Source organism: Metopolophium dirhodum, chromosome 8, assembly GCF_019925205.1.
Source record: "Metopolophium dirhodum isolate CAU chromosome 8, ASM1992520v1, whole genome shotgun sequence".
Lineage (NCBI taxonomy): Eukaryota > Metazoa > Arthropoda > Insecta > Hemiptera > Aphididae > Metopolophium > Metopolophium dirhodum.
This window is the reverse complement of record NC_083567.1, coordinates 7,093,322-7,108,048: the sequence shown is the minus strand read 5'-3', so window position 1 is coordinate 7,108,048 and position 14,727 is coordinate 7,093,322. Positions and strand designations below refer to the sequence as shown.

General features: G+C 38.5%; 1 protein-coding gene across 5 annotated transcripts in view; it reads right to left on the bottom strand.

Moving 5' to 3' along the window:
- Positions 1 to 4,177: 4,177 nt before the first annotated feature.
- The window catches only part of LOC132950287 (zinc finger protein rotund-like), a 162,575-nt gene continuing 152,025 nt past the window's right edge, over positions 4,178 to 14,727 (bottom strand). For 4 of the 5 annotated variants that reach the window (XM_061021653.1, XM_061021652.1, XM_061021648.1 and 1 more), the window contains one exon: positions 4,178 to 6,767. In XM_061021653.1, the coding sequence (XP_060877636.1) occupies positions 5,595 to 6,767 (1,173 nt within the window). In that variant the 3' untranslated portion in view covers positions 4,178 to 5,594. The remainder of the gene's footprint in view (positions 6,768 to 14,727) is intronic. The other variant, XM_061021651.1, reaches the window with a different exon arrangement.

Sequence of the window (14,727 nt, the reverse complement as noted above, 5' to 3'; positions counted from 1 at the left end):
ACTTCGTTGCTCGTAAAAAATTACAGCTTTTAAAAAAATTGTGATTGTTCAACTCCTTTTGGCTGGAACTCAGCCTCCCTGGCAGGCAATCCTACTACGTCGGATCGCGGACAATATGTGAAAGTATATCAAATAAGCAATAATGTGAGAAAATTTGATTTGATGCATGTTTGCACCTGGTCTGCCCGATGGCAACTAAATAATAAATACTAATTTCTACTAATTATTAGTCTTATAATAACCAATTTATAGCAACAATTTAAAATAAAAATTACACTCACAAAACAGTAATTAAATACATCTTGTGGACCCCCCCCTCCCCTTGAATAAATCCTGGTTAAGCGCCACTGATATAAATTATAGTTATTATTCTCGCTTGGATTCTTCAAACAAATATAATATTTTTATACCTTTCATATGGGTGCACTGTACGTTATATTATATTATAATACCTATCTAATATATAAATACAATAAAATAAAATAAATTACACGCCGTATAGGCGTATGAAATCGTCACTATTCCTACAAGAAAATGTGAAATAATATGAGTAATATCGATGTGTCTTATGTGCCTCATACATTCCTACCTTGACAGCGCATAATCTTCTGGAAACAGCTGGCAACGCGTTTTGTTCGCCGAAGGCTCGTTAACAACTATAATATGAGTTTCGTTGAAATTTCGTCGGACTCCATATTATCATTATATAAAGGTATAATAAAGGTATCAAAACGATTAGATCGAAAGTCGATCGCGAATCAGACGTTGCACACAATACGGATACAGAGAAAACTGATGGTGACGACTGTTGTAGTTGTCGTAATAACTATAATAAATATAAGAACGATCGATGGCCAAGTATGGCCAACGGAAAATTTCACTGTTACCCAAACACCAAAATAGTATATGCCACTATGCCATAACCAATATTATGATATGGACAATGGTATATGGACCGCGGTATCGAGTTCTCTGGCACAATATTGTTCTGTGCTGACACGGATGCATTTTCAGAAAACGCGTTATCACTAAAGAACCGTTTATCAGTGATAGGTACCCAATGCGGTCGAGGTGCGGACCATCGACCATATTGTTTACACTTTACGGTATGCTCGTGCTGCTGGCGAGGTGGGTTCCCGCCATAGAACATCATTGTTTTATGGTTTCCACTATATAGACCATTCACGCATGTACGTGCATACGGATTTTTTTCTGCCCTGAGATTGGACGGTTAAGGCGCATTCACAGCTACGTCGTGTGAGGGCTTGGTTATTGCATGGTTACGACTGGTAACCAATATGGTTTAAAAGTTGAACAGTAGTCAATTCTCGGTATACTCGGTTGCAACTTGGTTATTACATGATACCAAAAAAGTAATATCCAATCACAGTATACGATTTGATCGACACGACACGACACGACACACGACTCAGCTGTGAATCCGGCTTTAGTGTCGTATTCTTTTGGTTTAACAAAATGTTTAGCCGTGCTTACCACACGGTATACCATGTTACTATGAAGCTGGATCTAGTTCAAATATTTCAGTTCGAACGGTCTTCTAGGTGAGTTAGCGGCAATCACAGATTTAAAATAAATATTAAATAATATTTTCTTTTTAAAATTGTCGGAAAATTCATCGGAAAAATACGGATGGTGGTATAAAACAACATCAACCGTGCTTACCGGAATCTATTTTTCAAGACATGCGTGTTTATACAGTATAAACGATCACGTGTACGTCCAGTAGAAACCCACCATTGCGATGGTTTTCCGTCAGCCCGTTTATTATGAAATGGTCGTCGTGTTCTTACCGTCTGTCTGCCTCGCCGCTGTCATATTCGATATCGCACACTATTTTCGAGTGTTTTTCGCGTCCACGATTGCGTTCAATAATACAAACTGGTGTACATCTCCTCCGGCCCGTCGAAACACCTAACCTAACCTAACCTAACCTTTTTATATAGTGCGGTACGTTTCCCGAGTATTGCTCGCCAGGTATATGATGCTCAAAGTCAACTATATACCTACCTAATATTATTGTCCACCGCAGGAACCCTTGTAGGGATATTATACAGAGTTCTACAATACGTCCCTACGACTTTTATTTATACATTTGTATTTATTGTGTTAAAATATTGTATTACCTATACCTACCTATACCTATATATGATAAACTTTGGAAAATCCAAGAAAACCTCGGCAAAATATAATCACATATTTAATAGCGCGCTCAATACGCCGATTTTTAATACAACTATAAAATATGTTATAAGTTAGGTATAACGTCTATCACAAAATATATGAATTATTAGTTATTGAGCATTATCCTCGGTTCCTTCATAGGCCGGCAACACGTCATGCACAATTTTGGATTAATGTTTTTACTGCGCAAGTATGTCCGTTGTTACTGCAGCAGTATCATTTGGTACGAGGTCCAGCCTATCCGAACGTTGTCGGTGTTCATCAAACGATGTTTCAATGTTTTGGTATGATTATTGTTGGTGAGTGTCTGCAGTATCGCTCATAAATAGGTAGGTACACAACATATTATAAATATATAATATACTATTAACTATCATGAACTCAGAATAAATCCTAAATCCTATTAAATGTTCATGATCAAAAGTTCCAAAGCTCATAGTAGTAGGTGATTAAACGTTTCCAAAATAGTATAATATTGTTTATTTGTATTTGCACTTGAACAATGAGATGCTGTATAGATAGTTTGAAATATCATAATTTTCGAGCTCACGAGTTCGGTCTTACGAATACCTTTCAATTGAAGTTGTTCCGAACTATTTCCCAAAATTGATCTCAACATTTTGATCGAGTACCTATTTATTTTTAATTGATCCAGCCATAATTACGACGGTCGACGACGATGACGGTTACCTGTGGTTTCCGTGCTTGGTCGGTCCCAAGGACGTTGTCAACTTCGCTAAGGCGGTCGTTGCGAAAACTGCGACATTTGAAAAAATATTTTGGGTTAAGGCCACTTTTCTCCTTCAAAAAACACACACTAACTTATGTCTCAGGTACGCCACTCTATAGTATTATCGTAGTGGAGATTTCAAAAATCACATTCCACCTGGAAAATACCGATGCAATGCTTCAGCGTAAAATGATAGATTTTCGTCATGGTAGAAAATCGCTATGTGACACTTAAAAACTAGGTGCTTAAAATACATTTCGGTTCAACGATTGATGGTTTTTTTTATAATATGATAAATATATTTTTTAAATATAAGCAAACCTTTGAGTTGTTTTAAAAGCCTTTAAAATCAGAAAATTATCATAAATATGAGCATAGCTAGATTAAATCAAAAATTTGTCAGTATTTAAACTAATAATATTTGCTTCCATATTTTTTCATAATCTGCTTGCTCTTCCGTCGATGGAACATACTAGATATCTTATATTTTTTGTTATGATCGCCTACCGTAAATGTAAAAGTAGTCACATTATCTAATTAATTTCAATATAAATAATTTTTTCTCGATATTATAATAAAAAGCAGTACAAAAATTGTTGAGCTATTTAGTTCCAGAAAAAAAGGGTTTACAGCATACTAACAAAAATGAAAAAATTATTGTAAATACGCAAAAGTTTTTAAAAACACGTTATCATCATAAAATATTAGAAACAAATACTATATATTATAAAAACACATTATTAATAAAGCCTATTCATTATGCTGTGACTCGAACTTTGAATTCTCATAAATAAGTACTTTACTGCCCATATTAACAAGTTTTTTTTAGGTGACAAGGAAAAAAATAATAATGTAGCCATTTTTTTAATACATTTTTTTATTGGAATATTTTTATCAACCTCAAAAAAAAATTATTTTACAACTTATGTATATAAATTTTTTATACACATAATATATATATTTAGTTATATATATAATATATAAGACCGTCGGAAAATGTGTTGTACAACAAACTTAATAGTCACGTTATAATATACATATATTATATTATATTATAACATTTTAACTAATAATGTACAGGCTTATTTTTATTTATTTTTTTTACTTTTTTCCATGTTCGTTTTTGTACAATTCATAAATTAAAATAGTTCAACAAAAACAAAAAAAATATTTGTTAGCCTTAAGTACCGAACCATCACAACGATAAAAAAAATTACATAATTTGTTTAAAAGCGGAACAACGAAATTTAATACAAATTGAGCATTAAACGAAATAAAAATTATATAATAATAATTAAAAAATTAACGTTTTTAAATTAATTAGTTACAAAAAAAAAAATTACAAACTTATTCAAAATAAAATTTACGTATCCTATAAAATTAAGTTTTAGGTTAGGAATTTGTTAATTACCTTCGTGACTCGTTGACTATACTATTACAAATGGTAACAATCACAAAAGAAATGTAAAACACTGCTTCAGTAAGGTTTTCAAAAAACAATATACGTCGTCTACAATTTACTGAGATCCATGCGACTGACCTCTGTGTCCCTAACGCTCTCCATTAAAAAAAAAAAATAAACAATAATAATAATAATAATGAAAATAAAGAGAAAAAATGTTTAATACCTCTAACATTTATAACTGCATTATTATTTAATATTTTTTTCGATAGTATTTTACTGCCCGATTTCCGTTAGTTGTTTATGTATTTTACAATAATTATTATTAATTATGTACACATCAGTCTTGGGTACAGACAATTCACTTTGACGAGAAGAAGAGGTTGAAGAAAAAAAAATACAATACAATAATTAACGATAGCTGTTCTCCTCATCTCGTCACTCACTCAAAAATATTTACACGTATTACACGGATACGGGCAATAAAATCACACGTATACACTCGGTCCATAACTTAACACCAAAACTTAATTTAATATAATATACTATAATATTAGGGAGGTAAAAATGAAAAAAAAAAAACTAATCAAAGGATTGGATCGAGACGACGATGAGACACATACACGTAGACATTGGACAAAAAAACGTATAAAAACACATTTATAATGATGATAATAATAATAATAATAATAATAATAATAATAATAATAATAATGATAATAATAATAATTATAATAATACAAATAATAATAATAATAATAATAATAATGATTTTAAACGGCGTAAATCGGCGAGAAAATTGTGGTGGTCGTCGACGATTTGCTGTTGCGTGCGTCATCACAGTTGGCTCGCGTTGCAAGGTATACATAATATAATAATAGTATATACATACATAATACACACAGCCGGTATATCTAACCTGGTATAAATGTATACATATTATAATGTTATATATCTAACCTAACCACACGCGACACAGGCGGCGGCGGCGACGACGACGGTAATAATATAATATTATAAGGAATACCGTGCGGGCGTTTCATAAATATTATTATCAATACGGTTTTCCGCGTACCGATACAATACACATATAATAATAAAAATATTATTATGACATTATGCATAATATTAAACTATACATAAATACAGATATTTCGACACACAGTACGGCCCAGCGGGTCGCGGTGGCGTGCCGATGTGGGTACATTATAATATAAACGTATAGTGGGTACGACGATGCCCGCCGCTCATCACCCACTACTACTGCACCTTGTCCTTCATGCCGTGCAACAGGTGTTCGGACATGATGGACGACGGACTCGGCTGGTGCGAGTAGTTGCGTATGTGGTGCAGCGAGATCAGCTGGTTGGGGAACCCGTTGGACCCGACGGACGGCGGCTTCATGTCCATGGGCCCGGCCATCGGCGACAGTTGGTGGCCGTGCGCGCCCAGCTGCTTGGCGCCCGAGAACGACAAGTGGTTGTACGGCATGTACATGGCCTGCTGGTGGTGTTGCTGATGGTGCGGGTGGTGCGGGTGGTGCGATGGTGGCGGCGGTGGGTGCGTCGGCAGTCCGAACGACTGAATGGGCGTGAACGCGGACGTGCTCGTCTTGGGAACGGACGACGTGTCCGACAGGTACTCGGGTGGAGCGGGGGGTAGGTGGGTGCCATGCCTGTTGGACGGCTGATCGTCGGCGGCCACGGACGCCGCGGTGCTGGACGGTCCACCGGCGTTCAAGTCGCCGGCGGTTGCGACGCCACCGCCTCCGTTAGAACCACCGCCGCCTCCTCCTTGCATGCACTCTTGCTGCTGCTGCTGTTGCTGGTTGATGGCTTCCACCAGGTTGTTGGCCGTATCCGGCGACATCTTGCCCCAGTACGCGCCATTCTCCAGGGCCACGCGCGGTATGCCGATGATCGGCGGCCGCTTGTCCATCCGCTCGGCGTGCTTCTGCATGTGCTTGGACAGGTACGTCTCCTGCGTGTACGACTTGCCACAGTACTGGCATATGTGCGTCTTGAGGTGTTTGGACTCCTTGTGCTTGGGTATGTGCTCGAGCAGCGACTGCTCGTCCTGGAAGCACTTATAGCACGAGTTACACTTGAACGGCTTGTCCGTCTGGTGGCACCGGGAGTGTGACTGTAGGTTGCTGAGCTGCGAGAACGCCTTGGTGCAACCCGGGTGCCTGCACTTGTACGGCTTGTCGCCGGTGTGCGTGCGTATATGCTGCTGCAGGTGGCTGAGCTGTGTGAACCTCCGCTGGCAGATGTCGCACCGGTACGGTTTGATGCCCAGATGGATGCGCGTGTGCTGGCTCAGGTACGAGCTGTTGGCGAATGTTTTGTTGCACTGATGACATTTGTACGGTTTCACGTCTTTGACGTGCAGCTGCGAGTGCAATTGCAATTCCGACTTGGATGCAAATATCTGCTGGAGAAAAAAAATAAAAAAATGTCTATTAATAACGGTGCGTATATCATATTGTTATGAATAGGTAATGCAAAGGTCTTTGGGTATAGATAATATTCTAATATTATCGAGTTTGGATAAACTGTGACTACATTAGCACTGCTAGACTGTTGTAGTATAATATGTTTCTATATTACATATTATGTAACTATTGGGTACACTGCCAGAGTGATAGATTAAGGTCAATTAAGCACGTAATTTACATTTAAATTCATCCCTTTTATAAAATTACAATTATCCATTTATTTAAATGACAGTCTTGTTTTATACTAATAATTGTACATAATGAAATGTAGAAATTATAGACTATAGAGAATAAAAAAAAAACTTAAGACCGAATATTTGTAGGATTTTTAAAATAATTTTTATATTATTTGAATAAATAATGTACCAATTTTTTTTAAAATTATAGTTGGCAAGATCTTTGCTTTGATATGAAATCGTATGAAAAAATAATTTATGCAATAGTAATAAATAATAATATAGTGAAAATAACACAATTATTCAATTTGAAAGATCTACATCATAAAAATAAAAAAACAAACATAGCTTTTTTAGTTAAAAAAATAATATTGGAGATATTTTTTCGTTTAATGATTTATAGCTGATTATTCTTAGTCCGAAGACAGTGTTTGTCTTGTTTACTCTCCTTTCATTAGCCCTGTAATGGCTACATGTTCATTATGATATTGTTTCGTATTCCGATCTTAATTATTATGCATGGAATCAAAATTATTATAAATGACCGCGGAGTGTCTGAGCGTTATACCGGTTACCGCAAATGCACAGGTTAGCCACCACACCAGCACCACTTTGTTATACTACCTGCAGCCGTGGGCGTTTATTCGTATACCTAATATTATTATACTGGTTTGTGTTGCCACCCCTCTCCGGACCAGACACAATACGCAACGGGTTACGTCGGGCAAGTATCCAAAAAAAGCCGTCACCGTCGCGGTGCTCGCATCGAAAATAAATAAATATATATATCTATATATATATATGTGTGTGTGTATACTCAATGGGATAGAATTTTCACAGCTAAGGTCAAGGCGTCCGAATATAGACTACACGGGCCTCGAAAGATTTTCGGTTAGAGGTCTATTGGACTGGGTCCAAAAGCGCGTTAAAGGGACTAGCACATACGTCATCGCGTCCGACAAATGTCACACGTACACGTCGTAGGGCGATAAAAATTCCACAACAATCACAACCCGTTTATATTATTCGTTGTGTTAGGACCTGGTCCCGTCGAGACGTTCCTAACGGGGGGTTGTATGACACGAGTGTTTACTCACACACACACACACACACACACACACACACACATAGGTAGTCATAAATAATCGCATGTTTCCCACTGCTGCCCCCGCAACGACGTCCAGTATTTTCATGTCAATAAACATCTGACAAAACCAACTGTCGTACGGTAAAAGTTATAAATTATTATTATCGTATTGGTATAACACTACAAAAAGGTCTGTCAAAATCGACGAAATCCCATTACACATACGACCCGTATAGGTATGATTGATTTCCGGTTTTGACTAAAAAACGCCATTTCTCACCGATAAAATAAGTACCTACTTTGTAAATAATAATTTGCATATTATACATTTCACGTTCGCTCGAGGACAGTCACGTTATAATGATAATCTAAAACCACCGACGGCGGTGGCGATTTTATAATAATATAGGTATAGTGCAATATTATAATATAGTCCAACTATTTTACGACACAATATACGACGACTATGACGATGGTTATTACCACTATCGAATCTACCGATAGACCAATATACGCGGAATAATTATTGTTGTTTTATTATTATTCGCATTAGCTATTATTATACGTATCAGTAAGAGCGTGATAAAATACATTAATACGCATCGATATGAAAACCGACAAAGCGAAAACGATTCCGGTTCATAACGTGACCTACTGGCGTGCAACATATGGGTAGGTACCTACGTCGTTCGAGACCAAGGCCGATCGCTCGGCGTCGATGGAAATATAATAATAATAATAATAATAATAATAATAATACGTAAGACCGCGTATGTGGTGTTGTTATCATCCGACGACGACGAAGACAGTGAAACGCGTTATCACGGAATCCGGCGCGACCTTGGCCGGAACGTACGATTCAAGGTCGTCCGAATCTGCGCGTGTATGCGCGTGTGAAATAGTGAAAAATCTTTCGAAAATGTATAACGCGTCCCGCACATTGTATACCGTATACGCGGTATGGTACCCACATATTTATACGTTTTGAATATAATTATAACGATGGAAAAAATCGAAATCTCGACAAAGAAACGGATCGCCGACGACCGTATCTAACATGGCGGTGTAAAACACACACACGCGGGTCGCTCAGCCGCCGCCGCCGATGATTATCTCCGCACCCGCCACCGCCGCCGCCGCCGTCCGTCGGATTTATTCGCTTGTCTGTCTGTCCGTTTTCTTTTTTTCGTTTTTTTTTTTTTTTTTTCGGGGGGTCCGAGAGAGGCGCATATACACACACACACAATCGACGACGGGTCGAGTGTGGACCGGTTTCGGCGCAATACACACGCGAGACTCGTACACCATAATATTATATTATATTATATACCTATACGTAATATCGTATAACTATATGGAAGAGGGTCCTGCTCGGCCGATTAGTGTGTGAGTGTGCCTGTGTGAGTGTGTGTGTATGTGTGTGCGGCAACACACACGTGAATTTTTTTTAAAAACGTGCGCCCGACGACGCGTTAGGGTTAAAAGAGAGACTGGTGTGTGCGACTAAAAAACCGGGTTTTCAGCTGCTGTTACTGCTGCTGCTGCTGCCGCCGCCGCCGCTGCAGCCATCGATCGTGGTGGACGCGATAAACATCGACGGCCAAGTGCAGTACATTATATAATAATATGCGTAGTAAACAGAGTTTATTTTTCGAAAAACCGATCGTCTTTTATGATAATAACAATAATACACCGAGATAGATAACAACTATGCAGTAAATTATTCTTATCCGTCGCGCGGTGCAATAAAAACAATATTATTATATTGGCCGGCCTATAGCCTGCTGTATTAAAATATTATGATAAGTAGGCATACCTATTACCTATAGCTACAGCGTGGTTGTGGCGAATTTCAAACATGACTCGAACGAACAATAGACACAGAACACGTCCGTCGCGGTCGGCGACAAAATAATAATCACAATAATAAAATAAATAATAACATTATAATTGTTCCGTTTCGGAATCACTCTCATTAAGTCCACGTGCGCATTCTTCGGCGCACGCGTCCGTTAATATGCAATTAATTTACACGAGCGAAAACAAGACGGTGGCCGTGGCGATCGTACCGATTATATAATAAACGACACACTGGCTTGAGGGCCCCGACGACTTCGGTACAACTGCAGAACACGGTGGGATTTTGTACGAGAAGCGTTTTCATTTGAGACGATCAGAAATAATTCATAATCATCGTGTGCAGCCTAATATCAATGTTTATACGAGAGTTTCCTTCAAATATATTATTACAACAGTTTGGTGATTATTACCCACCTGCAACTAAATTCACGAGTATAACATTATCCATTTATGCGATAAGTACACGCATTGAACCATTTGAATAAAATGACCTTTATAATATAATGTGCAATGCCTCGGCGCAGGGATAGTCGAATTGCACTTATTACATAAGCGGTAAATAGACGAATAGCACTTGGATTAAAAACAGGTTTGAAAACGTTGGTACTATATTATAATAGTTGTCGATTTACCGATTCTCGGTCGATACAAGTTTAATTTTTTTATTTTAATTCAGTACCTACGTAATAATTATAACACTACAAAAACCATTAATCTCATGAATAACATACATAGGTATTAGTATTTTTGTACGTAGTCAATAAATCATCGTTAAGTCTTAAAACGCTTTGACATGACCAACAAAAACCTTTATTTTTAACAATGATATTTTGCAACTTAAATGATTGTCAGTCTTAAGCATGTACATTTGAAAGAAAATGTGTGTCTGAATATATGCACTTAAATAAAGTATTAAATAAAATGTATTCTTTTAAGCTTCTCGGCCTATATCGACCAAACATTACAGGTTAAACAACCAAAGTAAATGCAAATATGAGTTTTTTTTTTTAAATAGAGAGCAACATTGGTCTAAAATAAGTCCAGTAAGACAATAATAACCCACCACGCAATAGTTTCTAGGACGTTCGGAAAAACAGTGCACAAATCCGGTGAGCAAACATAAGTGTTTGTATAAATGTATTTAAAATAATGTAATACACATTGAGTGATACTGTGATGGCTGCTCGCCGCAGTGTGTATTGTAGTTTACCGGTCTTTTTTTTTATTCAATGCGAACGAATTAAAAAACGAAATCGCAATAAAAAAATAAAAAGTGTCGTCGAATCTTGTAACGGGTTTTGCGTTCGCTTTTTTTCGTAAATAAGTCGCCGCAGGAAATATAATAGTATAAGAGACGAATCATCGCGACTTTCTATCGAAACGATTCAAATGTACCGCCACGCCACGCCGCCGCCGCCGCCGATCAACGTCCCACACATCGCTGCAGCTATATTGCCCTGCGATGTGGAGTAATGATATTATAATATTGGTTTAGTCACTTGCATTTTGTGAGAATATCGAAAGGGAAAACTAGTTTTTAAAAAAAAAAAAAAAATAAAAATATTTTAAACCATCCGACAAAGAAGTCGCCATTGCCGTCGTCTCCATTATTTATTTATACGTACACACACTACCTACTCGTAGGTATACTGCACAGCAGACCACTTTTCGCATAATATTATACATATAATATGCGTTTATTCGTAACGCAACGTGTTTGTGATATTTGAGCATTTCGCCATTCGGGGGGACAATGAACAAAATCGCGTTTCAAACAAAATTACGTAATGTTTTTCCAAACCCTAGATCAAAATCGCATATCTTACATTTATATATACACCCAACACCAATAATAATATCCGCGCGGTATTGCGGTAATGTCGCGCGGATTGCGAACAAATCACGAACGTTGCGCGGGCAGACACGATAATAATATAATAATCTATTTAAAACAAAAACCGTCGTACGGTTTTCCGTAAAAAAAAAAAACTGTTTTTCGAACACGGTACGCCTGCCTATGTATTACGCGTGGTCGTCGTCGTGGTCGTCGTCGTCGGAAACCGTCGAGAACACACGAGCGCGGCCAGACACACGGCGCTTAATAATATACAGTAAAAAAATATACGACCGTCGTGATTACGCGGCGGCGGCCGATTTGACGAATATTATAAATCACGGAACAATGATGTTATTATAATGTTATAATAATCGACGCGTACGTATGATATACAAATCGAATGCGGTTCGACGGGAAACAGGATTCAATGAATTAATATTGAAATGACGACCGTGTGCTTGGCGGCCAGACAGAGTTATAATACAATATAATAATGATAATATTGTGATATAGTAATAATTATTGTATTTTACACACAAGTGTATAATAGTTCACCGCCGCCGTCGGATTATCTGCGCAAAGTCTCGCGAGCTGCCCGTTAGAAGACTGAAATTTAAAAAAAGACGCACGTCCATCCAATCGAGTCACGTCATAGTCGTCCCCGTCGCGCGTATACAGGGAGGTTGCCGCGGCTGTCTGTACCGCGTTTTCAATACTATACGTATACTGCGGGGCGGCGGCGGCGACGGCGCGCGCAGTGATGTCATGTCCAAGGTCGGTCGCGCGCGCCGTATAGAATATAGGTACGCCGCGCCGCCGACACGCTCGTCGTCGCCGAACGCGTTTTGCCTCACCGCCGTGGAATAATATAATATATAGTAATGACTAATGAGAGTATTATAATAAATTAATAACCGATAATAATATATTATACGCGAGTTTACGTTGTAATAATATAATATTGTCGTTAACGCATTGTCAACACGCCCATTTCGAGTGCACACATGTGTAGTGGTATAATAGTAATTTATAGAGTCGCGCAAAAGCACAGCGGAAAAGTCGACTCCAATCGCTGTTCAAAAAATACATACCGCGCGTATGTCCAAAACGATAGTCGATTACAGCCGATACAATATCAAACGATTCGGAACATAATAATAATATTGTCCAGTAAACACCGAACAGTTTTTTTCCATAAAAAGCTACATCGGAAATATCGGACAACAACGGTACCAATAGTGACGGCAGCAGTCTGCTGACTCGCCGAATGACGTATAATTACGAAATATCATTGTCGTTGTGCGGACTCGAAACGAAACACGCGAAAGTCCCGCGGTCAAAACGTGCCAAACTTTACTACCGACAACCTATCTGTAGTAGGTAGACGGGAAACAAATCGGCGGCGGCGGCGGCAATCGCGCTGTATGGTGTACGTTTAAAAAACATAAACGCATAAGCCCTCCTCTCCGCATGTTTGACTTCGATGAAAACAAGGCGGGAGGGGTGGGGGACGGCCGCACGAAACGAATTCCGACATTCGGGCGGCTACACGACGCGGCGCTGTATATAATATAATGTGTGTACGCACCCGGCGCGAGCCGGTTGCTGCCGCCACAGCCGCGGGCGGCGCACACACACGAGTACACGACACACACACACGCGCGCACACGCACGGCATTAAGCGGCGACAAGCTACCTGTGTGCGCGTGCGTTTGAAATTGTTGTTAAAAAACAAAAACGAGGAGAAAAAAAAACGCCGCGGCGTGGTGTCCGGCCTGCTGGCTACCGCCGCTGCACCGGTGGTGGTCTATAGACCTCGAGCAACGACGGTTTAAGCCAGATAACGATTTTGTTTACATTTATTATTGTTATTATTATTATCATTATTATTTTGATAATATCTTCTTGATAGGACGTATACTCGATGGACATATCTCGGTGAATTTCGCGCTTCGACCGGAGTATCGTATTTGCCATTTATACTGTCGATTTAGTACATTTTACTATTATAATATATAATATACGGCCATGTGGTATTCACGTCGTATTATAATGATTATATTTGGCGAATAATATTACGGTTATACACCTGTCTATAGTTATACGTTTAGGTATGCAATACCGATACGAACGAGATACCGTTCAAAGGATTATCACACGACATTACAATAACAGCTGTGTCGCCGACCATATTATAATATCATGTCCGTTGCCCATGTCCCATATTATTATCATAATATCATTCACACGAAAGTTGACGTTATATGGCACTCTGCTGTGTAATGATCGGGCGCGGCGACCTATTCGACCACAAAATTCCTCGTGCCGAAACGAGTTCAAAAACACACATAGACGTGAAAAAAAAAATAGAAATAATAACCCTCGCCGCACGGTCACGGCAATAATTATTGATGTCGCGATGTCCCGACATGAAACAACAAAACTCCGCGTCGCCCGTCCAAGACACGGGATCATCGAATATTTTTTTTTCCCCGGGACGTGCGATGGATGATGGGTGACCGACGTATTGAATTATAAAATATATAATATCATGCAAATTACAACATTGGAAAAATCGAATTGCACGTGCGCGCATACCCACTGACTGACCATTCTTTTATAATTAAATAATAATAAAAAAAAAAATACGACAGACCGCCGATAATTCCTCCAATTTAGCAGTCACGTGTGTACGCACGCGCATGGGGTAGCATATAGAAAGCAGGTAGATGAAAAAAAGGGGTTCTATATTGCTATATATATATATATATACGCGTGGTATATAAAATATACGTGTATTTAGTGTATATACATAATAAACATAAATATATACGGATAGGTGTATATATACGCGCGCGGTATAGAACGAAAAGGCTTCAGGTTTTTTTTATATTTCTAATTCAATTAAATTCGACCCGTTCTCGTTTTGAGGGGTT